Here is a 26,740-nt window from a genome sequence, read left to right as displayed (position 1 = left end):
CGTATACAGGGCAGACAGGAGGGACGTGATAACACTCAGCATCATGTTCTCTCTGCTGCTACTACTACTCTCAGCATCCACCACACAGACGGGCGCAGGTCAGTAACCGGTGTATTATAATGGGGCATCTGTGGCCGGTATATTATAATGGGGCGTCTGTGGCCGGTATATTATAATGGGGCATCTGTGACCGGTGTATTATAATGGGGCGTCTGTGGCCGGTATATTATAATGGGGGGTCTGTGGCCGGTATATTATAATGGGGGGTCTGTGGCCGGTATATTATAATGGGGTATCTGTGGCCGGTATATTATAATGGAGGGTCTGTGGATGGTGTATTATAATGGGGCGTCTGTGGCCGGTGTATTATAATGGGGGGTCTGTGGCCGGTGTATTATAATGGGGCGTCTGTGGCCGGTATATTATAATGGGGCGTCTGTGGATGGTATATTATAATGGGGGGTCTGTGGATGGTATATTATAATGGGGCGTCTGTGGCCGGTGTATTATAATGGGGCGTCTGTGGCCGGTGTATTATAATGGGGGGTCTGTGGATGGTATATTATAATGGGGCGTCTGTGGCCGGTGTATTATAATGGGGCGTCTGTGGCCGGTGTATTATAATGGGGCATCTATGGCCGGTATATTATAATGGGGCGTCTGTGGCCGGTATATTATAATGGGGCGTCTGTGGCCGGTATATTATAATGGGGCGTCTGTGGCCGGTATATTATAATGGGGCGTCTGTGGCCGGTATATTATAATGGGGCGTCTGTGGCTGGTATATTATAATGGGGTGTCTGTGGCCGGTATATTATAATGGGGCGTCTGTGGCCGGTATATTATAATGGGGCGTCTGTGGCTGGTATATTATAATGGGGTGTCTGTGGCCGGTATATTATAATGGGGCGTCTGTGGCCGGTATATTATAATGGGGCGTCTGTGGCCGGTATATTATAATGGGGCGTCTGTGGCCGGTATATTATAATGGGGTATCTATGGCCGGTATATTATAATGGGGCGTCTGTGGCCGGTATATTATAATGGGGCATCTGTGGCCGGTATATTATAATGGGGCATCTGTAGCTGGTATATTATAATGGGGGGTCTGTGGATGGTATATTATAATGGGGCGTCTGTGGCTGGTATATTATAATGGGGCATCTGTGGATGGTATATTATAATGGGGCGTCTGTGGCCGGTATATTATAATGGGGTGTCTGTGGCAGGTATATTATAATGGGGCGTCTGTGGCCGGTGTATTATAATGGGGCATCTGTGGCCGGTATATTATAATGGGGCGTCTGTGGCCGGTATATTATAATGGGGCGTCTGTGGCCGATATATTATAATGGGGCGTCTGTGGCCGGTATATTATAATGGGGCATCTGTGGCCGGTATATTATAATGGGGTGTCTGTGGCTGGTATATTATAATGGGGTGTCTGTGGCCGGTATATTATAATGGGGCATCTGTGGCCGGTATATTATAATGGGGTGTCTGTGGCTGGTATATTATAATGGGGTGTCTGTGGCCGGTATATTATAATGGGGCGTCTGGGCCGAAATATTATAATGGGGGGTCTGTGGCCGGTATATTATAATGGGGCGTCTGTGGCCGGTATATTATAATGGGGTGTCTGTGGCCGGTATATTATAATGGGGCGTCTGTGGCCGAAATATTATAATGAGGCGTCTGTGGCCGGTATATTATAATGGGGCGTCTGTGGCCGGTATATTATAATGGGGCGTCTGTGGCCGGTATATTATAATGGGGGGTCTGTGGCCGGTGTATTATAATGGGGCGTCTGTGGCCGGTGTATTATAATGGGGGGTCTGTGGCCGGTATATTATAATGGGGCGTCTGTGGCCGGTATATTATAATGGGGCGTCTGTGGCCGGTGTATTATAATGGGGGTGTCACAAACCACCGGGGGGGTCACTCAGAAATCCCCCCGCGCTGGCTACCAGTACGTCACAATCGGGGGGTAGAAAGGGGGTGTCACCCCTCCTTTATACCTCCCGACCGACAGACAGAGCACGTGACGCGCTCTCTAGCGCCCCTCTTATAGTCAGGCCAATTATGGAATTGCCCAACAATAAGCAAGGAGGCCGCTATACTACTTATGCCGATTATTGAAGGGTCCCCGGTGAGAGTAGGGTATATATTCCCCCGACCTCCGCGGGCGGAATATATAAACTCTCCCCGAATCTCACTGGCCTCCCCACAATAATCCTTGGCACAACTCGCTGCCACCAACCGATTTACGGTAACTATTAGCCGAACACACGGACGTGGGATTCGAGATCGAGATAACAGAACAGCCCAAGATTAATTATATAATTTAATCAGCCTAAAGCACACTAGAAACTACAATATATACAATAGGGAATCTACAGAATATACATATGTCAGAGTACAGTTACAAGCAAAGCATGGGTTACAAACAGGTATACAATTACATCAGTTACCTTGTGTGTCTGGCCACAGGGGGGCGCTGTAGACCAGGTTTCTAGGATTCTTCCCACAGATGTTTCCCAACCAGGCCCCCGAGCAGAAGAACACTGGAAAATGGCCGAAGTAGGGTTATCAACCTGGGCAGATCCAGGTCCCCTCCTACCTTAGTGACCTCACAGGGAAGCACTGCCACTCCCCCTGCATGGATCAGAATTATCCAGCAAAGGGGATATTGGCCATAACTTTGCCTGGGAGCGTCGTAGGCAGACGCCAATGCTCTCATTGTGACAGTTATGAATTTAGCTACAGAACGAGGGGACTCATGACCTGTCTACGAGTTCCCATATGGCTGATATCACGCCTGGGGTATTTCCCAAGCTCCCCCTTCCATAAAAAAGGTGTGCCAGCATCGTCCGCCTGCGCAAACACCATTTTTATGGTTGCCATATTTATCGGAGATATGGCTTGCGAGATATGAACCATTTTTTACTGGAGTCGTTCTGTCTGGCTACTTCCAAGCCTTGCTAATGAGATACAACTCTTGTTACAGGGTGACGGCAGGGAGCCATCCTGTGTCCATTGTCCGCACATCATCTCATCTCCATATCAGAGGAGATGGCTGTTGGAGGTGTAAGTGGGATGTGACACCTTCACAGATGCTGGACATTTGAGCACAAGAAGGGAGGGGAGCACTGCCAGGGAGTGATGAGAGCAATTATGACTTCTAGTCATAATTCCTCTTCATATCCCAGGATTTACCTCACACCTCCCCCCTTTTGAGGGCGCTAGGGGGCAGCACACTCCGGTGTTCCCCCGTGCGCCCGTCCGCGACCTCTCCTTGTCGGGACAGCCCGTCTGCGTTACCGTGGTCACGGCCCCTTTTGTGGCGAATGGTGAAGTCGTATTGCTGGAGCGCAAGGCTCCATCGCAACAATCGCCCATTCGTCCCCGAGACGGTGTGCAACCAGCTGAGGGGATTGTGGTCCGTCTCCACGATGAAGTGGCGCCCGTATAGATAGGGTTGCAGACGCTGCAGGGCCCACACTATGGCCAGGCACTCCTTCTCCATTGTAGAATAGGCCACTTCCCTTGGTAACAGCTTCCTGCTCAGGTACAAGACTGGGTGCTCTTGGCTCGCAGAGTCCACCTGGCTGAGCACCGCACCGAGGCCGAAGTCACTGGCGTCGGTCTGTACTACAAACGGCCGCGTGAAGTCGGCTGCCTGTAGCACGGGCGGGCTGGACAGGGCGTCCTTTAGGGCCCGGAAGGCTGTCTCGCAGTCCACTGTCCAATCGACTGCAGAGGGCAGCTTCTTCTTGGTGAGGTCCGTCAAGGGCTTTGCCAGGCTACTATAGCATGGAACAAACCTCCTATAGTACCCAGCGGTCCCCAAGAAGGACATCACCTGCTTCTTGGTCCTGGGGGTGGGCCAGGATGCGATGGCCTCCACTTTCTCAGGCTCGGGCTTCAGCGTTCCCCCACCTACCCGGTGACCGAGGTACTGGACCTCGCTCATGGCCAGCTGACACTTTCCCGGCTTGATGGTCAAACCTGCCCGGTGGATCCGCCTGAGCACCTGTGCTAGATGCTCTAGGTGGTCCTCCCAGGTGGGACTGAAGACGGCAATGTCATCCAGGTACGCGGCCGCGTACCCTTCAAGTCCCTTGAGCAGGGTGTTGACCATCCGCTGGAAAGTGGCAGGGGCATTCCTCATCCCGAATGGCATCACCGTGGACTCGTACAGTCCAAATGGGGTAATAAAGGCAGAGCGTTCCCTGGCCTTGCGAGTCAGGGGGATCTGCCAATATCCCCGGCTCAGGTCCATGATGGTCAGGTACTGAGCCCCGGCCAACTGATCGAGCAGGTCATCGATGCGTGGCATTGGGTACGCATCGGCGACCGTGACAGCATTGAGCCCCCTGTAGTCCACGCAGAACCGAGTGGTTCGGTCCTTCTTAGGGACGAGGACTACAGGCGAGGCCCAAGCGCTGTTGGATGCCTGGATCACCCCCAGCTCCAGCATCTCGTCAATCTCCTGGCGCATGTGTTGCTGCACCTCCAGGGAGACCCGATATGCTGAACGCCGGATCGGGGGATGATCCCCAGTGTCCACGTGATGGACAGCCAAGTCAGTCCTTCCGGGCTGGTTGGTAAACAGCCCCCGGAAGGGGAGGAGGGTGGCCCACAGCTGGGACCGTTGGTCCTCCAAGAGCTGGTGGCCAACCTCCACATCCTCAATGGATCCGCCTGCCCTAACCTGGGCTAGCATATCCAAGAGGGTTTCCGCTTCTCCCTCCTCGGGCAGGTTGCACACGGGGAGCGCACATGCCTCCCGCTCATGATGTGCCTTCATCATGTTCACATGGAAGGGCTTTCGCCTTCCACGGGCGGGGTCCAGGGTGACCAGGTACGTCACAGGGTTGAGCTGCTGGTACACGAGGTATGGGCCTTCCCAGGCTGCCTGAAGCTTGTCCTGTGGTACGGGGACCAGTACCCACACCTTTTGACCCACTTGGTAGGTCCTCTCACAAGCGTTCTGGTCGTACCAACGCTTCTGATCGGCCTGGGCTTGAGCCATATTGTCGTGTACCAGTTGCGTCAAGGCCTGCATTTTGTCCCGGAAGCGCATGACATACTCGATAACCGACACTCCAGGGGTGGCCAAATCCCCTTCCCAAGCCTCCTTCACCAGAGCCAGGGGGCCCCGCACACGTCGCCCGTACAGGAGCTCAAACGGTGAGAATCCTGTGGAGGCCTGTGGAACCTCCCGGTAAGCAAATAACAGGTGTGGGAGATACCGCTCCCAGTCACGCCCATGGGAGTCGACCAACATCTTAAGCATCTGCTTTAAGGTGCCATTAAACCGCTCGCACAGGCCATTAGTCTGTGGATGGTACGGGCTGGCCACCAGATGTCGCACCTGGACTTGCTTACAGAGGGCCTCCATCAGCTGGGACATGAATTGGGTCCCCCGGTCAGTGAGCATTTCCTGGGGAAAACCCACTCGGGAGAAAATCTCCAGCAATGCGGTGGCCACCTTGTCAGCCCGAATGGACGACAAGGCCACTGCTTCTGGGTACCGGGTGGCATAGTCAACTACCGTCAGTATGAAGCATTTCCCGGAGCTGCTGGGGATGGCCAGCGGGCCGACCAGATCCACAGCCACCCTCCTGAAAGGCTCATCGATGATTGGCAGAGATACTAGTGGGGCTTTGGGGTGTGGCCCCGCCTTCCCCACTCTCTGACAGGTTTCACACGAACGGCAGTAGGCAGCCACATCGGCCCCCATTTTTGGCCAGTAGAAATGCTGGTTTAACCTGGCCTTGGTCTTAGCGATCCCTAGGTGTCCGGCCATCGGAATCTCATGTGCGATCCGCAACAACTCCGTCCGGAACGGATAGGGTACCACCAACTGTCGGTCCCTGGGCCACGCCTCCGGTGAACCCTGCTAGACCGTGGCCCGGTACAGCCGTCCTTGGTCCCAGACCACTCGCTCCGGGTCCGAGTCCGAGGGAGGCTGTGCCGCCTGCTCCTTTAGAGCTTTCAGGCTGTCGTCAGCTTCTAACGCTGCCTGAAACCCCTGACCAGATGTGGCCAGAATCGACGAGACTGTCACATCTTCGGTCAGTACCCCGGGACCTGTGTCCTGGCCTCCACCTGACTCGGCTGCCACTTGGTCAGAAGGGGAAGAGCTATCGGACCTCCGGGAGGCCCCTTGGCTTCCAGCACTCCCACTGCGGGTGACAGCGGCCACAGCCGCTGCGACCGTGGGTCGTGCCTGCTCCTCCTCCGTTCCTGACCAAGTCGCCGGTTCAGGCAGACCTACCTGGCTTCCTGACACCCCGGTTGTGGGGGGAACCCTGCACCGAGATCTTACCTGGGAGCACTTCCGCTCCTGGACCGGCCCCAATCTCACCTGCCTGTTCCCCCCCTGCAGCAACAGAACCCCGCTGTGAAATCTCTGGGGACCCCACATTTGCTGTGGTAGCCCCCACCCCACACACTGGTCCTCCCCCTGCAGCACCCTGCTCTCTGCTTATCCCTGCAGAGGGCAACAGATCCCAGCTCACAGGCTGATTACTTGTAGAGGCATTGTCACACCTTTCTCTGACCCCCTCCCCTGTCACAGCTGCAGCTGCGTGTGTGTCTATGGTGTCTATGCAAGCAGAAATATCAGAGTTCACTCCCTCCTCCCTTACATCATTCATAGATAACACATTAACATTGTCCGGAGGCACGTCAGCACTGGCTGAAGGTTCAGCCTTTGGGGCGGGGCCAAACTGGGAGGTTATTTGCCCCAAATCTGTCCCAAGTAGCACGTTTGCAGGGATCCGATCAGTTACCCCCACCTCCCTCACCCCTCGCCCTGCGCCCCAGTCCACATAAATGTCAGCAACAGGCAGCGCCGGGTCAATGCCTCCAATCCCGGAGACAGCGAGGGTTTTTCCAGGGATCAAGTCTTGGGGGGACACCATCTCAGGCCGCACCAGAGTCACCTCCGAGGCGCTGTCTCGCAGTCCTATGGTCACAGACTGGCCGACGGTGACAGGTTGGAAGCTGTCCAGGGACCTACCACCACCCCCACCCACACAATACACCTTGGGCGGCCCTTGGGACGGGGACGGAGCCGGGGCCTTGGGACGCTGAGGGCACATGGCCTTGAAGTGTCCAGGTAGGTTGCACTGGTGGCACCGTCTTGGCTCTGCCACGGGCCTGGAGAGGGGAGTTGAGGGGGACACCCCCTGCAGTCTATGGGGCAGGTGGGGCAGTCGCAGAGTTCATCTTACCCCCTCTCCAGGTGCTGCTGGTGGCTGCTCTCCTGGCTTCAGGAGCCCGATTGTTGGTGTAGTCATCTGCCAGGGCAGCTGTAGCCGTGGATCCCTTTGGCTTCTGGTCTCGGATGAACTGGCGGAGATCCTCAGGGCAGTTCCACAAGAGTTGCTCCGTGATGAACAAGTCCAGGATCTCCGGTCCGGTGGAAAGCTGCAGGCCTTGGGTCCAGTGGTCGGCAGCTCGGGCAAGTGCCCGCCGGTGGTCAGCCCAGGAGTCCTTTGGTCCCTTCTGCAGCGTCCGGAACTTCTTGCGGTAGGACTCCGGGGTGAGGTTGTACTGTTGGATCAGGGCCCGCTTGATGGTGTCGTAGCCCTGATCCGCCTCAGCAGGCAAGTCCCCAAGGATATCCAGGGCCTTACCCCTTAAACGGGGGGTCAGGTATTTGGCCCACTGGTCCTTGTTCAGATGATGCTGCAAGCAAGTCCGTTCAAAAGCAGTCAAGAAAGAGTCCAAGTCTCCATCCTTCTCCAGCACTGGGAAGTCCTCAACACGGACCTTTGGAAGTTTGGTGTCTGGAAGGTCACGGGTGGCTGATGAGGGCCGGAGCTCAGCTAGCTGCAGCTGGTAGTTACGCTCTGCCTGGCGCTCTTCACGCGCTGCTTGCCGCTCACGCTCGGCCATGAGTTCCTTGTAGCCCTCCCGGTCTCCAGCCTGGCGTAGGGCCATAGCCATTTGAAGAAGGCTATCCGAGCCTCCCAGGCTCGGTGGAATGGCACGTGGTGATCTGCGGCCCGCTGCGGAGCCTGGTGCTTCACTGTCCATTGCAGAGCGGAGGGCTGGCGTCTGGCTCGTTGAGGACCCTTGGGCGAGCTGCTCCTCATCTTGTCCAGCAGTGCCCGGTTGTGCAATGTCCTCTGCAGAGCTGTTTTCTGGCGTCGAGCTCCTGGAGGACTCGTGGACAACCTCCTCATCGTCTCTGGCCTGAGCATCGGCCATTCCTTTGGCTTTGCTCCTGGTGCTCTCAGCCATTCTTGCAGACTTTTGGTCACTGACACAGAACTGACACCTGATGCCTCCACACACCTTACAGTATCTGCACTCTGACACTCTAGTGTTGAGCTAGTCTGAAGACCCCAGCAGCCACAGCTGCTGCAGGCAGTCTTTAGTGTCTGGGAGTATGGGTCTCACACTCACACACACTATTATCTCGATCCCACCGCTTGCCACCAATATGTCACAAACCACCGGGGGGGTCACTCAGAAATCCCCCGCGCTGGCTACCAGTACGTCACAATCGGGGGGTAACAAGTGGGGGTCACCCCTCCTTTATACCTCCCGACCGACAGACAGAGCACGTGACGCGCTCTCTAGCGCCCCTCTTATAGTCAGGCCAATTATGGAATTGCCCGACAATAAGCAAGGAGGCCGCTATACTACTTATGCCGATTATTGAAGGGTCCCCGGTGAGAGTAGGGTATATATTCCCCCGACCTCCGCGGGCGGAATATATAAAACCTCCCTGAATCTCACTGGCCTCCCCACAATAATCCTTGGCACAACTCGCTGCCACCAACCGATTTACGGTAACTATTAGCCGAACACACGGACGTGGGATTCGAGATCGAGATAACAGAACAGCCCAAGATTAATTATATACTTTAATCAGCCTAAAGCACACTAGAACTACAATATATACAATAGGGAATCTACAGAATATACATATGTCAGAGTACAGTTACAGATAAAGCATGGTTTACAAACAGGTATACAATTACATCAGTTACCTTGTGTGTCTGGCCACAGGGGGGCGCTGTAGACCAGGTTTCTAGGATTCTTCCTCACAGGTCTTTCCCAACCAGGCCCCCGAGCAGAAGAACACTGGAAAATGGCCGAAGTAGGGTTATCAACCTGGGCAGATCCAGGTCCCCTCCTACCTTAGTGACCTCACAGGGAAGCACTGCCACTCCCCCTGCATGGATCAGAATTATCCAGCAAAGGGGATATTGGCCATAACTTTGCCTGGGAGCGTCGTAGGCAGACGCCAATGCTCTCATTGTGACAGTTATGAATTTAGCTACAGAACGAGGGGACTCATGACCTGTCTACGAGTTCCCATATGGCTGATATCACGCCTGGGGTATTTCCCAAGCTCCCCCTTCCATAAAAAAGGTGTGCCAGCATCGTCCGCCTGCGCAAACACCATTTTTATGGTTGCCATATTTATCGGAGATATGGCTTGCGAGATATGAACCATTTTTTACTGGAGTCGTTCTGTCTGGCTACTTCCAAGCCTTGCTAATGAGATACAACTCTTGTTACAGGGTGACGGCAGGGAGTCATCCTGGGTCCATTGTCCTCACATCATCTCATCTCCATATCAGAGGAGATGGCTGTTGGAGGTGTAAGTGGGATGTGACACCTTCACAGATGCTGGACATTTGGGAACAAGGAGGGAGGGGGGCACTGCCAGGGAGTGATGAGAGCAATTATGACTTCTAGTCATAATTCCTCTTCATATCCCAGGATTTACCTCACAGGGGGGTCTGTGGCCGGTGTATTATAATGGGGGGTCTGTGGCCGGTATATTATAATGGGGTGTCTGTGGCTGGTATATTATAATGGGGTGTCTGTGGCCGGTATATTATAATGGGGCATCTGTGGCCGGTATATTATAATGGGGTGTCTGTGGCTGGTATATTATAATGGGGTGTCTGTGGCCGGTATATTATAATGGGGCGTCTGGGCCGAAATATTATAATGGGGGGTCTTTGGCCGGTATATTATAATGGGGCGTCTGTGGCCGGTATATTATAATGGGGTGTCTGTGGCCGGTATATTATAATGGGGCGTCTGTGGCCGAAATATTATAATGGGGCGTCTGTGGCCAGTATATTATAATGGGGCGTCTGTGGCCGGTATATTATAATGGGGCGTCTGTGGCCGGTATATTATAATGGGGGGTCTGTGGCCGGTGTATTATAATGGGGCGTCTGTGGCCGGTGTATTATAATGGGGGGTCTGTGGCCGGTATATTATAATGGGGCGTCTGTGGCCGGTATATTATAATGGGGCGTCTGTGGCCGGTGTATTATAATGGGGGGTCTGTGGCCGGTGTATTATAATGGGGGGTCTGTGGCCGGTATATTATAATGGGGGGTCTGTGGCCGGTGTATTATAATGGGGCGTCTGTGGCCGGTGTATTATAATGGGGGGTCTGTGGCCGGTGTATTATAATGGGGGGTCTGTGGCCGGTATATTATAATGGGGCGTCTGTGGCAGGTATATTATAATGGGGCGTCTGTGGCCGGTATATTATAATGGGGGGTCTGTGGCCGGTATATTATAATGGGGGTCTGTGGCCGGTATATTATAATGGGGCATCTGTGGCCGGTATATTATAATGGGGTGTCTGTGGCCGGTATATTATAATGGGGCGTCTGTGGCCGGTATATTATAATGGGGCGTCTGTGGCCGGTATATTATAATGGGGTGTCTGTGGCCGGTATATTATAATGGGGGGTCTGTGGCCGGTATATTATAATGGGGGTCTGTGGCCGGTATATTATAATGGGGGGTCTGTGGCCGGTATATTATAATGGGGGTCTTTGGCCGGTATATTATAATGGGGCGTCTGTGGCTGGTATATTATAATGGGGGGTCTGTGGCCGGTATATTATAATGGGGGTCTGTGGCCGGTATATTATAATGGGGGTCTGTGGCCGGTATATTATAATGGGGCATCTGTGGCCGGTATATTATAATGGGGTGTCTGTGGCCGGTATATTATAATGGGGTGTCTGTGGCCGGTATATTATAATGGGGCGTCTGTGGCCGGTATATTATAATGGGGTGTCTGTGGCTGGTATATTATAATGGGGTGTCTGTGGCCAGTATATTATAATGGGGCGTCTGTGGCCGGTATATTATAATGGGGCGTCTGTGGCCGGTATATTATAATGGGGTGTCTGTGGCTGGTATATTATAATGGGGTGTCTGTGGCCGGTATATTATAATGGGGCGTCTGTGGCCGGTATATTATAATGGGGCGTCTGTGGCTGGTATATTATAATGGGGTATCTATGGCCGGTATATTATAATGGGGCGTCTGTGGCCGGTATATTATAATGGGGCGTCTGTGGCCGGTATATTATAATGGGGCGTCTGTGGCCGGTATATTATAATGGGGCGTCTGTGGCCGAAATATTATAATGGGGCATCTGTGGCCGGTATATTATAATGGGGCGTCTGTGGCCGGTATATTATAATGGGGCGTCTGTGGCCGGTATATTATAATGGGGCGTCTGTGGCCGGTATATTATAATGGGGCGTCTGTGGCCGGTATATTATAATGGGGCGTCTGTGGCCGGTATATTATAATGGGGCGTCTGTGGCCGGTATATTATAATGGGGCGTCTGTGGCCGGTATATTATAATGGGGCGTCTGTGGCCGGAATATTATGATGGGGCGTCTGTGGCCGGTATATTATAATGGGGCGTCTGTGGCCGGTATATTATAATGGGGCATCTGTGGCCGGTATATTATAATGGGGCGTCTGTGGCCGAAATATTATAATGGGGCGTCTGTGGCCGGTATATTATAATGGGGCGTCTGTGGCCGGTATATTATAATGGGGTATCTATGGCCGGTATATTATAATGGGGCGTCTGTGGCCGGTATATTATAATGGGGCGTCTGTGGCCGGTATATTATAATGGGGGGTCTGTGGCCGGTATATTATAATGGGGGTCTGTGGCCGGTATATTATAATGGGGCATCTGTGGCCGGTATATTATAATGGGGTGTCTGTGGCCGGTATATTATAATGGGGTGTCTGTGGCCGGTATATTATAATGGGGCATCTGTGGCCGGTATATTATAATGGGGTGTCTGTGGCTGGTATATTATAATGGGGTGTCTGTGGCTGGTATATTATAATGGGGTGTCTGTGGCCGGTATATTATAATGGGGCGTCTGGGCCGAAATATTATAATGGGGGGTCTGTGGCCGGTATATTATAATGGGGCGTCTGTGGCCGGTATATTATAATGGGGTGTCTGTGGCCGGTATATTATAATGGGGCGTCTGTGGCCGAAATATTATAATGGGGCGTCTGTGGCCGGTATATTATAATGGGGCGTCTGTGGCCGGTATATTATAATGGGGCGTCTGTGGCCGGTATATTATAATGGGGCATCTGTGGCCGGTATATTATAATGGGGCGTCTGTGGCCGGTATATTATAATGGGGCGTCTGTGGCCGGTATATTATAATGGGGCGTCTGTGGCCGGTATATTATAATGGGGCATCTGTGGCCGGTATATTATAATGGGGCGTCTGTGGCCGGTATATTATAATGGGGCGTCTGTGGCCGGTATATTATAATGGGGCGTCTGTGGCCGGTATATTATAATGGGGCGTCTGTGGCCGGTATATTATAATGGGGCATCTGTGGCCGGTATATTATAATGGGGCGTCTGTGGCCGGTGTATTATAATGGGGCGTTTGTGGCCGGTATATTATAATGGGGTATCTATGGCCGGTATATTATAATGGGGCGTCTGTGGCCGGTATATTATAATGGGGCGTCTGTGGCCGGTATATTATAATGGGGTATCTATGGCCGGTATATTATAATGGGGCGTCTGCGGCCGGTATATTATAATGGGGCGTCTGTGGATGGTGTATTATAATGGGGCATCTGTGGCCGGTATATTATAATGGGGCGTCTGTGGCCGGTATATTATAATGGGGCGTCTGTGGCCGGTATATTATAATGGGGCGTCTGTGGCCGGTATATTATAATGGGGCATCTGTGGCCGGTATATTATAATGGGGCATCTGTAGCCGGTATATTATAATGGGGCATCTGTGGCCGGTATATTATAATGGGGCGTCTGTGGCCGGTATATTATAATGGGGCGTCTGTGGCCGGTATATTATAATGGGGCGTCTGTGGCCGGTATATTATAATGGGGCGTCTGTGGCCGGTATATTATAATGGGGCATCTGTGGCCGGTATATTATAATGGGGCGTCTGTGGCCGGTGTATTATAATGGGGCGTTTGTGGCCGGTATATTATAATGGGGTATCTATGGCCGGTATATTATAATGGGGCGTCTGTGGCCGGTATATTATAATGGGGCGTCTGTGGCCGGTATATTATAATGGGGTATCTATGGCCGGTATATTATAATGGGGGTCTGTGGCCGGTATATTATAATGGGGCGTCTGTGGCCGGTATATTATAATGGGGTATCTGTGGCCGGTATATTATAATGGGGCGTCTGTGGCTGGTATATTATAATGGGGTATCTATGGCCGGTATATTATAATGGGGCTTCTGTAGCCGGTATATTATAATGGGGCGTCTGTGGCCGAAATATTATAATGGGGCATCTGTGGCCGGTATATTATAATGGGGCGTCTGTGGCCGGTATATTATAATGGGGCGTCTGTGGCCGGTGTATTATAATGGGGGGTTTGTGGCCGGTATATTATAATGGGGGGTCTGTGTCCGGTATATTATAATGGGGTGTCTGTGGCCGGTATATTATAATGGGGGGTCTGTGGCCGGTATATTATAATGGGGGGTTTGTGGCCGGTATATTATAATGGGGGGTCTGTGTCCGGTATATTATAATGGGGTGTCTGTGGCCGGTATATTATAATGGGGCATCTATGGCCGGTATATTATAATGGGGCGTCTGTAGCCGGTATATTATAATGGGGGGTCTGTGGCCGGTATATTATAATGGGGGGTCTGTGGCCGGTATATTATAATGGGGCGTCTGGTATATTATAATGGGGCGTCTGTGGCCGGTATATTATAATGGGGGGTCTGTGGCCGGTATATTTTAATGGGGGGTCTGTGGCCGGTATATTATAATGGGGCGTCTGGTATATTATAATGGGGCGTCTGGTATATTATAATAGGGTGTCTGTGGCCGGTATATTATAATGGGGCATCTATGGCCGGTATATTATAATGGGGCGTCTGTAGCCGGTATATTATAATGGGGGGTCTGTGGCCGGTATATTATAATGGGGGGTCTGTGGCCGGTATATTATAATGGGGCGTCTGGTATATTATAATGGGGCGTCTGTGGCTGGTATATTATAATGGGGCGTCTGTGGCCGGTATATTATAATGGGGCGTCTGTAGCCGGTATATTATAATGGGGCATCTGTGGCCGGTATATTATAATGGGGCGTCTGTAGCCGGTATATTATAATGGGGCGTCTGTGGCCGAAATATTATAATGGGGCGTCTGTGGCCGGTATATTATAATGGGGCGTCTGTGGCCGGTATATTATAATGGGGCGTCTGTGGCCGGTATATTATAATGGGGCATCTGTGGCCGGTATATTATAATGGGGCGTGTGAGGCAAATCCCGGGATATGAAGATGAATTATGACTCCAGTCATAATCCCTCATCACTCCCTGGCAGTGCCCCCTCCCTTCTTGTTCTCAGTGTTCCACTTACACCTCCATGGCCATGTCCTGTGATATGGAGATGAGGTGGTGTGGGGACAATGGACACAGGATGACTCCCTGCCGTGACCCTGTAGTGGGGGCTGCTAGCTAGTTAGCAAGGCTATGGAAATAGCCAGACAGAACGACTCCAGTAAAAAATGGTTCATATCTCGCAAGCCATATTTCCGATAAATATGGCAACCATAAAAATGGTGTCTCCGCATGCGGACGATGCCGGCACACCCTTTTTATGGGAGCAGGACATTGGGAAATGCCCCAGGCGTGATATCAGCCAATGGGGAACTGGCAGACAGGTCATGAGTCCCCTCGTTCTGTAGCTAAATTCCTAACTGTCACAATGAGAGCATTGGCGTCCGCCTACGACGCTCCCAGGCAAAGTTATGGCCCATATTCCATGTTGTGGATTGTCCATAACTCAAGCCAGGGGTGGAGCAGTGCTCCCTCTGAGGTCACTAAGGTAGGAGGGGACCTGGATTTGCCCAGGTTGATAACCCTACTTCGGCCATTTTCCAGTGTTCTTTCGCTGGGGGCACGTGTAGGAAACATCTGTGGGAGTTCCTAGAAACCTGGTCTACAGCGCCCCCCTGTGGCCAGACGCACAAGGTAACTGATTGAATTGCATACCTGTTTGTAAACCATGCTTTATCTGTAACTGTACTCTGACATATGTATATTCTGTAGATTCCCTATTGTATATATTGTAGTTTCTAGTGTGCTTTAGGCTGATTAAATTATATAATTAATCTTGGGCTGTTCTGTTATCTCGATCTTGAATCCCACGTCTGTGTGTTCGGCTAATAGTTACCGTGAAGCGGTTGGTGGCAGCGAGTTTGTGCCAAGGATTATTGTGGGGAGGCCAGTGAGATTCGGGGAGATTTTATATATTCCGCCCGCGGAGGTCGGGGGAATATATACCCTACTCTCACTGGGGACCCTTCAATAATCGGCATAAGTAGTATAGCGGCCTCCTTGCTTATTGTCGGGCAATTCCATAATTGGCCTGACTATAAGAGGGGCGCTAGAGAGCGCGTCACGTGCTCTGTCTGTCGGTCGGGAGGTATAAAGGAGGGGTGACCCCCACTTGTTACCCCCCGATTGTGACGTACTGGTAGCCAGCGCGGGGGATTTCTGAGTGACCCCCCCGGTGGTTTGTGACATATTGGTGGCAAGCGGTGGGATCGAGATAATAGTGTGTGTGAGTGTGAGACCCATACTCCCAGACACTAAAGACTGCCTGCAGCAGCTGTGGCTGCTGGGGTCTTCAGACTAGCTCAACACTAGAGTGTCAGAGTGCAGATACTGTAAGGTGTGTGGAGGCATCAGGTGTCAGTTCTGTGTCAGTGACCAAAAGTCTGCAAGAATGGCTGATGGCACCAGGAGCAGAGCTATGCAACTGGCCAATGCTAAGGCAGGAGCCGAAGAGAGGGAGGACGGTGCTGTGGACAGCAATGAGGAGGTTGTCCACGAGTCCTCCAGGAGCTCGACGCCAGAAAACCGTTCTGCCGAGGACATTGCGCAACCTGGCACTGCTGGACAAGATGAGGAGGAGCTCACCCAAGGTTCCTCAACGAGCCAGATGCCAGCCCTCCGCTCTGAAAGGGACAGTGAATCGCCTAGCTCTGCAGCGTGCCGCAGATCACCACGTGCCATTCCACCGAGCCTGGGAGGCTCGGATAGCCTTCTTCAAATGGCTATGGCCCTTCTCCAGGCTGGAGACCAGAAGGGCTACAAGGAACTCCTGGCAGAGCGCAGGGCAGAGCGGCAGGCAGCGCGTGACGCTGAGGCTGCGGAGCGGCACGCAGAGCGTGAGGCTGCGGAGCGAGAGCGGCAGGCAGCGCGTGAAGAGCGAGAGCGACAGGCAGACCGTGACTACCAGCTGCAGCTAGCCCAGCTCCGGCCCTCATCAGCCACATGTGACCTTCGAGACACCAAACTTCCAAAGGTCCGTGTTGAGGACTTCCCAGTGCTGGAGAAGGATGGAGACTTGGACTCTTTCTTGACTGCTTTTGAACGGACTTGCTTGCAGCACCATCTGGACAAGGACCAGTGGGCCAAATACCTGACCCCCCGTTTAAGGGGTAAGGCCCTGGATATCCTTGGGGACTTGCCTGCTGAGGCAGATCAGGGCTACGACACCATCAAGCGGGCCCTGATCCAACAGTACAACCTCACTCCAGAGTCCTACCGCAAGAAGTTCCGGAGCCTACAGAAGGGACCAAAGGACTCCTGGGCTGACCACAGGCGGGCACTTGCCCGAGCTGCCGACCACTGGACCCAAGGCCTGCAGCTTTCCACCGGACCGGAGATCCTGGACTTGTTCATCACGGAGCAACTCTTGTGGAACTGCCCTGAGGATCTCCGCCAGTTCATCCGAGACCAGAAGCCAAAGGGGTCCACGGCTACAGCTGCCCTTGCCGATGACTACACCAACAACCGGGCCCCTGAGGCCAGGAGAGCGGCCACCAGCAGCACCTGGAGAGGGGGTAAGATGAATTCTGCGACTGCCCCACCTGCCCCTAGACTGCAGGGGGTGTCCCCCTCAACTCCCCTCTCCAGGCCCGTGGCGGAACCAAGACGGTGCCACCAGTGCAACCTACCTGGACACTTCAAGGCCATGTGCCCTCAGCGTCCCAAGGCCCCGGCTCCGTCCCCGTCCCAAGGGCCGCCCAAGGTGTATTGTGTGGGTGGGGGTGGTGGTAGGTCCCTGGACAGCTTCCAACCTGTCACCGTCGGCCGGTCTGTGACCATAGGACTGCGAGACAGCGCCTCGGAGGTGACTCTGGTGCGGCCTGAGATGGTGTCCCCCCAAGACTTGATCCCTGGAAAAACCCTCGCTGTCTCCGGGATTGGAGGCACTGACCCGGCGCTGCCTGTTGCTGACATTTATGTGGACTGGGGCGCAGGGCGAGGGGTGAGGGAGGTGGGGGTAACTGATCGGATCCCTGCAAACGTGCTACTTGGGACAGATTTGGGGCAGATAACCTCCCAGTTTGGGCCCCAACCAAGGGCTGAACCTTCAGCCAGTACTGACATGCCTCCGGACAATGTTAATGTGTTATCTATGAATGATGTAAGGGAGGAGGGAGTGAACTCTGATATTTCTGCTTGCACAGACACCATAGACACACACGCAGCTGCAGCTGTGACAGGAGGGGAGGGGGTCAGAGAAGGGTGTGACAATGCCTCTACAAGTAACCAGCCTGTGAGCTGGGATCTGTTGCCCTCTGCAGGGATAAGCAGAGAGCAGGGTGCTGCAGGGGGAGGACCAGTGTGTGGGGTGGGGGCTACCACAGCAAATGTGGGGTCCCCAGAGATTTCACAGCGGGGTTCTGTTGCTGCAGGAGGGGAACAGGCAGGTGAGATTGGGGCCGGTCCAGGAGCGGAAGTGCTCCCAGGTAAGATCTCGGTGCATGGTTCCCCCACAACCGGGGTGTCAGGAAGCCAGGTAGGTCTGCCTGAACCGGCGACTTGGTCAGGAACGGAGGAGGAGCAGGCACGACCCACGGTCGCAGCGGCTGTGGCCGCTGTCACCCGCAGTGGGAGTGCTGGAAGCCAAGGGGCCTCCCGGAGGTCCGATAGCTCTTCCCCTTCTGACCAAGTGGCAGCCGAGTCAGGTGGAGGCCAGGACACAGGTCCCGGGGTACTGACTGAAGATGTGACAGTCTCGTCGATTCTGGCCACATCTAGTCAGGGGTTTCAGGCAGCGTTAGAAGCTGACGACAGCCTGAAAGCTCTTAAGGAGCAGGCGGCACAGCCTCCCTCGGACTCGGACCCGGAGCGAGTGGTCTGGGACCAAGGACGGCTGTACCGGGCCACGGTCCAGCAGGGTTCACCGGAGGCGTGGCCCAGGGACCGACAGTTGGTGGTACCCTATCCGTTCCGGACGGAGTTGTTGCGGATCGCACATGAGATTCCGATGGCCGGACACCTAGGGATCGCTAAGACCAAGGCCAGGTTAAACCAGCATTTCTACTGGCCAAAAATGGGGGCCGATGTGGCTGCCTACTGCCGTTCGTGTGAAACCTGTCAGAGAGTGGGGAAGGCGGGGCCACGCCCCAAAGCCCCACTAGTATCTCTGCCAATCATCGATGAGCCTTTCAGGAGGGTGGCTGTGGATCTGGTCGGCCCGCTGGCCATCCCCAGCAGCTCCGGGAAACGCTTCATACTGACGGTAGTGGACTATGCCACCCGGTACCCAGAAGCAGTGGCCTTGTCGTCCATTCGGGCTGACAAGGTGGCCACCGCATTGCTGGAGATTTTCTCCCGAGTGGGTTTTCCCCAGGAAATGCTCACTGACCGGGGGACCCAATTCATGTCCCAGCTGATGGAGGCCCTCTGTAAGCAAGTCCAGGTGCGACATCTGGTGGCCAGCCCGTACCATCCACAGACTAATGGCCTGTGCGAGCGGTTCAATGGCACCTTAAAGCAGATGCTTAAGATGTTGGTCGACTCCCATGGGCGTGACTGGGAGCGGTATCTCCCACACCTGTTATTTGCTTACCGGGAGGTTCCACAGGCCTCAACAGGATTCTCACCGTTTGAGCTCCTGTACGGGCGACGTGTGCGGGGCCCCCTGGCTCTGGTGAAAGAGGCTTGGGAAGGGGATTTGGCCACCCCTGGAGTGTCGGTTATCGAGTATGTCATGCGCTTCCGGGACAAAATGCAAGCCTTGACGCAACTGGTACACGACAATATGGCTCAAGCCCAGGCCGATCAGAAGCGTTGGTACGACCAGAACGCTTGTGAGAGGACCTACCAAGTGGGTCAAAAGGTGTGGGTACTGGTCCCCGTACCACAGGACAAGCTTCAGGCAGCCTGGGAAGGCCCATACCTCGTGTACCAGCAGCTCAACCCTGTAACGTACCTGGTCACCCTGGACCCTGCCCGTGGAAGGCGGAAGCCCTTCCATGTGAACATGATGAAGGCACATCATGAGCGGGAGGCATGTGCGCTCCCCGTGTGCAACCTGCCCGAGGAGGGAGAAGCGGAAACCCTCTTGGATATGCTAGCCCAGGTTAGGGCAGGCGGATCCATTGAGGATGTGGAGGTTGGCCACCAGCTCTTGGAGGACCAACGGTCCCAGCTGTGGGCCACCCTACACCCCTTCCGGGGGTTGTTTACCAACCAGCCCGGAAGGACTGACTTGGCTGTCCATCACGTGGACACTGGGGATCATCCCCCGATCCGGCGTTCAGCATATCGGGTCTCCCTGGAGGTGCAGCAACACATGCGCCAGGAGATTGACGAGATGCTGAAGCTGGGGGTGATCCAGGCATCCAACAGCGCTTGGGCCTCGCCTGTAGTCCTCGTCCCTAAGAAGGACCGAACCACTCGGTTCTGCGTGGACTACAGGGGGCTCAATGCTGTCACGGTCGCCGATGCGTACCCAATGCCACGCATCGATGACCTGCTCGATCAGTTGGCCGGGGCTCAGTACCTGACCATCATGGATCTGAGCCGGGGATATTGGCAGATCCCCCTGACTCGCAAGGCCAGGGAACGCTCTGCCTTTATTACCCCATTTGGACTGTACGAGTCCACGGTGATGCCATTCGGGATGAGGAATGCCCCTGCCACTTTCCAGCGGATGGTCAACACCCTGCTCAAGGGACTTGAAGGGTACGCGGCCGCGTACCTGGATGACATTGCTGTCTTCAGTCCCACCTGGGAGGACCACCTAGAGCATCTAGCACAGGTGCTCAGGCGGATCCACCGGGCAGGTTTGACCATCAAGCCGGGAAAGTGTCAGCTGGCCATGAGCGAGGTCCAGTACCTCGGTCACCGGGTAGGTGGGAGAACACTGAAGCCCGAGCCTGAGAAAGTGGAAGCCATCGCATCCTGGCCCACCCCCAGGACCAAGAAGCAGGTGATGTCCTTCTTGGGGACCGCTGGGTACTATAGGAGGTTTGTTCCATGCTATAGTAGCCTGGCAAAGCCCTTGACGGACCTCACCAAGAAGAAGCTGCCCTCTGCAGTCGATTGGACAATGGACTGCGAGACAGCCTTCCGGGCCCTAAAGGACGCCCTGTCCAGCCCGCCCGTGCTACAGGCAGCCGACTTCACGCGGCCGTTTGTAGTACAGACCGACGCCAGTGACTTCGGCCTCGGTGCGGTGCTCAGCCAGGTGGACTCTGCGAGCCAAGAGCACCCAGTCTTGTACCTGAGCAGGAAGCTGTTACCAAGGGAAGTTGCCTATTCCACGATGGAGAAGGAGTGCCTGGCCATAGTGTGGGCCCTGCAGCGTCTGCAACCCTATCTATACGGGCGCCACTTCATCGTGGAGACGGACCACAATCCCCTCAGCTGGTTGCACACCGTCTCTGGGACGAATGGGCGATTGTTGCGATGGAGCCTTGCGCTCCAGCAATACAACTTCACCATTCGCCACAAAAGGGGCCGTGACCACGGTAACGCAGATGGGCTGTCCCGACAAGGAGAGGTCGCGGACGGGCGCACGGGGGAACACCGGAGTGTGCTGCCCCCTAGCGCCCTCAAAAGGGGGGAGGTGTGAGGCAAATCCCGGGATATGAAGATGAATTATGACTCCAGTCATAATCCCTCATCACTCCCTGGCAGTGCCCCCTCCCTTCTTGTTCTCAGTGTTCCACTTACACCTCCATGGCCATGTCCTGTGATATGGAAATTAGGTGGCTTGGGGACAATGGACACAGGATGACTCCCTGCCGTGACCCTGTAGTGGGGGCTGCTAGCTAGTTAGCAAGGCTATGGAAATAGCCAGACAGAACGACTCCAGTAAAAAATGGTTCATATCTCGCAAGCCATATTTCCGATAAATATGGCAACCATAAAAATGGTGTCTCCGCATGCGGACGATGCCGGCACACCCTTTTTATGGGAGCAGGACATTGGGAAATGCCCCAGGCGTGATATCAGCCAATGGGGAACTGGCAGACAGGTCATGAGTCCCCTCGTTCTGTAGCTAAATTCATAGCTGTCACAATGAGAGCGTTGGCGTCCGCCTACGACGCTCCCAGGCAAAGTTATGGCCCATATTCCATGTTGTGGATTGTCCATAACTCAAGCCAGGGGTGGAGCAGTGCTCCCTCTGAGGTCACTAAGGTAGGAGGGGACCTGGATTTGCCCAGGTTGATAACCCTACTTCGGCCATTTTCCAGTGTTCTTTCGCTGGGGGTCACGTGCAGGAAACATCTGTGGGAGTTCCTAGAAACCTGGTCTACAGCGCCCCCCTGTGGCCAGACACACAAGGTAACTGATGTAATTGTATACCTGTTTGTAAACCATGCTTTATCTGTAACTGTACTCTGACATATGTATATTCTGTAGATTCCCTATTGTATATATTGTAGTTTCTAGTGTGCTTTAGGCTGATTAAATTATATAATTAATCTTGGGCTGTTCTGTTATCTCGATCTTGAATCCCACGTCTGTGTGTTCGGCTAATAGTTACCGTGAAGCGGTTGGTGGCAGCGAGTTTGTGCCAAGGATTATTGTGGGGAGGCCAGTGAGATTCGGGGAGATTTTATATATTCCGCCCGCGGAGGTCGGGGGAATATATACCCTACTCTCACTGGGGACCCTTCAATAATCGGCATAAGTAGTATAGCGGCCTCCTTGCTTATTGTCGGGCAATTCCATAATTGGCCTGACTATAAGAGGGGCGCTAGAGAGCGCGTCACGTGCTCTGTCTGTCGGTCGGGAGGTATAAAGGAGGGGTGACCCCCACTTGTTACCCCCCGATTGTGACGTACTGGTAGCCAGCGCGGGGGATTTCTGAGTGACCCCCCCGGTGGTTTGTGACAGGGCGTCTGTGGCCGAAATATTATAATGGGGCGTCTGTGGCCGGTATATTATAATGGGGCGTCTGTGGCCAGTATATTATAATGGGGTGTCTATGGCCGGTATATTATAATGGGGCGTCTGTGGCCGGTATATTATAATGGGGCGTCTGTGGCTGGTATATTATAATGGGGCGTCTGTGGCTGGTATATTATAATGCGGTATCTATGGCCGGTATATTATAATGGGGCGTCTGTAGCCGGTATATTATAATGCGGTATCTATGGCCGGTATATTATAATGGGGCGTCTGTGGCCGAAATATTATAATTCGGGGTCTGTAGCCAGTGTATTATAATGGGGCGTCTGTGGCCGGTGTATTATAATGGGGCATCTGTGGCCGGTATATTATAATGGGGCGTCTGTGGCCGGTATATTATAATGGGGCGTCTGTGGCCGGTATATTATAATGGGGCGTCTGGTATATTATAATGGGGCGTCTGTGGCCGGTATATTATAATGGGGCGTCTGTGGCCGGTATATTATAATGGGGCGTCTGTGGCCGGTATATTATAATGGGGCGTCTGTGGCCGGTATATTATAATGGGGCGTCTGTGGCCGGTATATTATAATGGGGCGTCTGTGGCCGGTATATTATAATGGGGCGTCTGTGGCCGGTATATTATAATGGGGCGTCTGTGGCCGGTATATTATAATGGGGCGTCTGTGGCCGGTATATTATAATGGGGGGTTTGTGGCCGGTATATTATAATGGGGGGTCTGTGTCCGGTATATTATAATGGGGCGTCTGTAGCCGGTATATTATAATGGGGTGTCTGTGGCCGGTATATTATAATGGGGGGGTCTGTGGCCGGTATATTATAATGGGGCGTCTGGTATATTATAATGGGGCGTCTGTAGCCGGTATATTATAATGGGGGGTCTGTGGCCGGTATATTATAATGGGGCGTCTGGTATATTATAATGTGGCGTCTGTGGCCGGTATATTATAATGGGGCGTCTGTGGCCGGTATATTATAATGGGGCGTCTGTGTCCGGTATATTATAATGGGGGGTCTGTGGCCGGTATATTATAATGGGGGGTCTGTGTCCGGTATATTATAATGGGGCGTCTGTAGCCAGTATATTATAATGGGGTGTCTGTGGCCGGTATATTATAATGGGGGGGTCTGTGGCCGGTATATTATAATGGGGCGTCTGGTATATTATAATGGGGCGTCTGTAGCCGGTATATTATAATGGGGGGTCTGTGGCCGGTATATTATAATGGGGCGTCTGGTATATTATAATGGGGCGTCTGTGGCCGGTATATTATAATGGGGGGTCTGTGGCCGGTATATTATAATGGGGCGTCTGTGGCCGGTATATTATAATGGGGGGTCTGTGGCCGGTATATTATAATGGGGGGGTCTGTGGCCGGTATATTATAATGGGGGGGGTCTGTGGCCGGTATATTATAATGGGGCGGTCTGTGGCCGGTATATTATAATGGGGGTCTGTGGCCGGTATATTATAATGGGGCGGTCTGTGGCCGGTATATTATAATGGGGCGGTCTGTGGCTGGTATATTATAATGGGGCGGTCTGTGGCCGGTATATTATAATGGGGGGTCTGTGGCCGGTATATTATAATGGGGCGTCTGTAGCCGGTATATTATAATGGGGCATCTGTGGCCGGTATATTATAATGGGGGGTCTGTGGCCGGTATATTATAATGGGGCGGTCTGTGGCCGGTATATTATAATGGGGGTCTGTGGCTGGTATATTATAATGGGGCATCTGTGGCCGGTATATTATAATGGGGGGGGTCTGTGGCCGGTATATTATAATGGGGCGGTCTGTGGCCGGTATATTATAATGGGGGTCTGTGGCCGGTATATTATAATGGGGGGTCTGTGGCCGGTATATTATAATGGGGGGGGTCTGTGGCCGGTATATTATAATGGGGGTCTGTGGCCGGTATATTATAATGGGGGTCTGTGGCCGGTATATTATAATGGGGGGGTCTGTGGCCGGTATATTATAATGGGGCGTCTGGTATATTATAATGGGGCGTCTGTAGCCGGTATATTATAATGGGGGGTCTGTGGCCGGTATATTATAATGGGGCGTCTGGTATATTATAATGGGGCGTCTGTGGCCGGTATATTATAATGGGGCGTCTGTGGCCGGTATATTATAATGGGGCGTCTGTGTCCGGTATATTATAATGGGGGGTCTGTGGCCGGTATATTATAATGGGGGGTCTGTGGCCGGTATATTATAATGGGGCGTCTGTAGCCGGTATATTATAATGGGGCTTCTGTGGCCGGTATATTATAATGGGGCGTCTGTGTCCAGTATATTATAATGGGGCGTCTGTGGCCGGTATATTATAATGGGGGGTCTGTGGCTGGTATATTATAATGGGGTGTCTGTGGCCGGTATATTATAATGGGGGGTTTGTGGCGGTATATTATAATGGGGGGTCTGTGTCCGGTATATTATAATGGGGCGTCTGTAGCCAGTATATTATAATGGGGTGTCTGTGGCCGGTATATTATAATGGGGGGGTCTGTGGCCGGTATATTATAATGGGGCGTCTGGTATATTATAATGGGGCGTCTGTAGCCGGTATATTATAATGGGGGGTCTGTGGCCGGTATATTATAATGGGGGGTCTGTGGCCGGTATATTATAATGGGGGGTCTGTGGCCGGTATATTATAATGGGGCGTCTGTGGCCGGTATATTATAATGGGGGGTCTGTGGCCGGTATATTATAATGGGGGGGTCTGTGGCCGGTATATTATAATGGGGGGGGTCTGTGGCCGGTATATTATAATGGGGCGGTCTGTGGCCGGTATATTATAATGGGGGTCTGTGGCCGGTATATTATAATGGGGCGGTCTGTGGCCGGTATATTATAATGGGGCGGTCTGTGGCCGGTATATTATAATGGGGCGTCTGTGGCCGGTATATTATAATGGGGCATCTGTGGCCGGTATATTATAATGGGGGTTCTGTGGCCGGTATATTATAATGGGGGGTCTGTGGCCGGTATATTATAATGGGGCATCTGTGGCCGGTGTATTATAATGGGGGGTTCTGTGGCCGGTATATTATAATGGGGCGGTCTGTGGCCGGTATATTATAATGGGGGTCTGTGGCCGGTGTATTATAATGGGGGGTTCTGTGGCCGGTATATTATAATGGGGCATCTGTGGCCGGTGTATTATAATGGGGGGTTCTGTGGCCGGTATATTATAATGGGGCTTCTGTAGCCGGTATATTATAATGGGGGTCTGTGGCCGGTATATTATAATGGGGGGTCTGTGGCCGGTATATTATAATGGGGGGGTCTGTGGCCGGTATATTATAATGGGGGTCTGTGGCCGGTATATTATAATGGGGGTCTGTGGCCGGTATATTATAATGGGGGTCTGTGGCCGGTATATTATAATGGGGGGGGTCTGTGGCCGGTATATTATAATGGGGGGTCTGTGGCCTGTATATTATAATGGGGCGTCTGGTATATTATAATGGGGCATCTGTGGCCGGTATATTATAATGGGGCGTCTGTGGCCGGTATATTATAATGGGGCATCTGTGGATGGTATATTATAATGGGGCGTCTGTGGCCGGTATATTATAATGGGGCATCTGTGGCCGGTATATTATAATGGGGCGTCTGTGGCCGGTATATTATAATGGGGCATCTGTGGCCGGTATATTATAATGGGGCGTCTGTGGCCGGTATATTATAATGGGGCGTCTGTGGCTGGTATATTATAATGGGGCATCTGTGGCCGGTATATTATAATGGGGCGTCTGTGGCCGGTATATTATAATGGGGCATCTGTGGCCGGTATATTATAATGGGGGTCTGTGGCCGGTATATTATAATGGGGGGTCTGTGGCCTGTATATTATAATGGGGCGTCTGGTATATTATAATGGGGCATCTGTAGCCGGAATAACTGGGGCATTTGGTGACATTTGGAGGGTACATGACCGGTTTCTTTTGTGTCTCCCCCACTAATCCTCGGCATCCACTTTTCTATTCCTCAGAGACCCCCAACGTTCACTGTTTCGCAGAGGTGAATGAGCAGACCGGGGAGTGTGAGGACTACCTGGGGGAAGGAGTGTCCGACATCGACTGCTGCCTGAACATCAAATATGGCTACAAGCTGCCCGGCTCCTCCTCGTGTGTGGGCTGTCGGTAAGAGATGGCTGCTGCTGTCAATATTCTCCCGG

At 53.1% G+C, this 26,740-nt stretch overlaps 1 protein-coding gene across 1 annotated transcript in view; it reads left to right on the top strand.

The window, feature by feature from the left end:
• CFP (complement factor properdin) overlaps positions 1-26,740 on the top strand; it is a 48,464-nt gene continuing 21,724 nt past the window's right edge. Inside the window, 2 exon segments of the mRNA XM_075322960.1 lie at positions 1-98; positions 26,555-26,705. Of these exon segments, the coding sequence (XP_075179075.1) occupies positions 44-98; positions 26,555-26,705 (206 nt within the window). The 5' untranslated portion in view covers positions 1-43.

The sequence above is a fragment of the Anomaloglossus baeobatrachus genome, chromosome 9 (assembly GCF_048569485.1).
Source record: "Anomaloglossus baeobatrachus isolate aAnoBae1 chromosome 9, aAnoBae1.hap1, whole genome shotgun sequence".
In the NCBI taxonomy this organism is placed as follows: domain Eukaryota; kingdom Metazoa; phylum Chordata; class Amphibia; order Anura; family Aromobatidae; genus Anomaloglossus; species Anomaloglossus baeobatrachus.
This window is presented reverse-complemented; position numbering and strand designations above follow the sequence as displayed.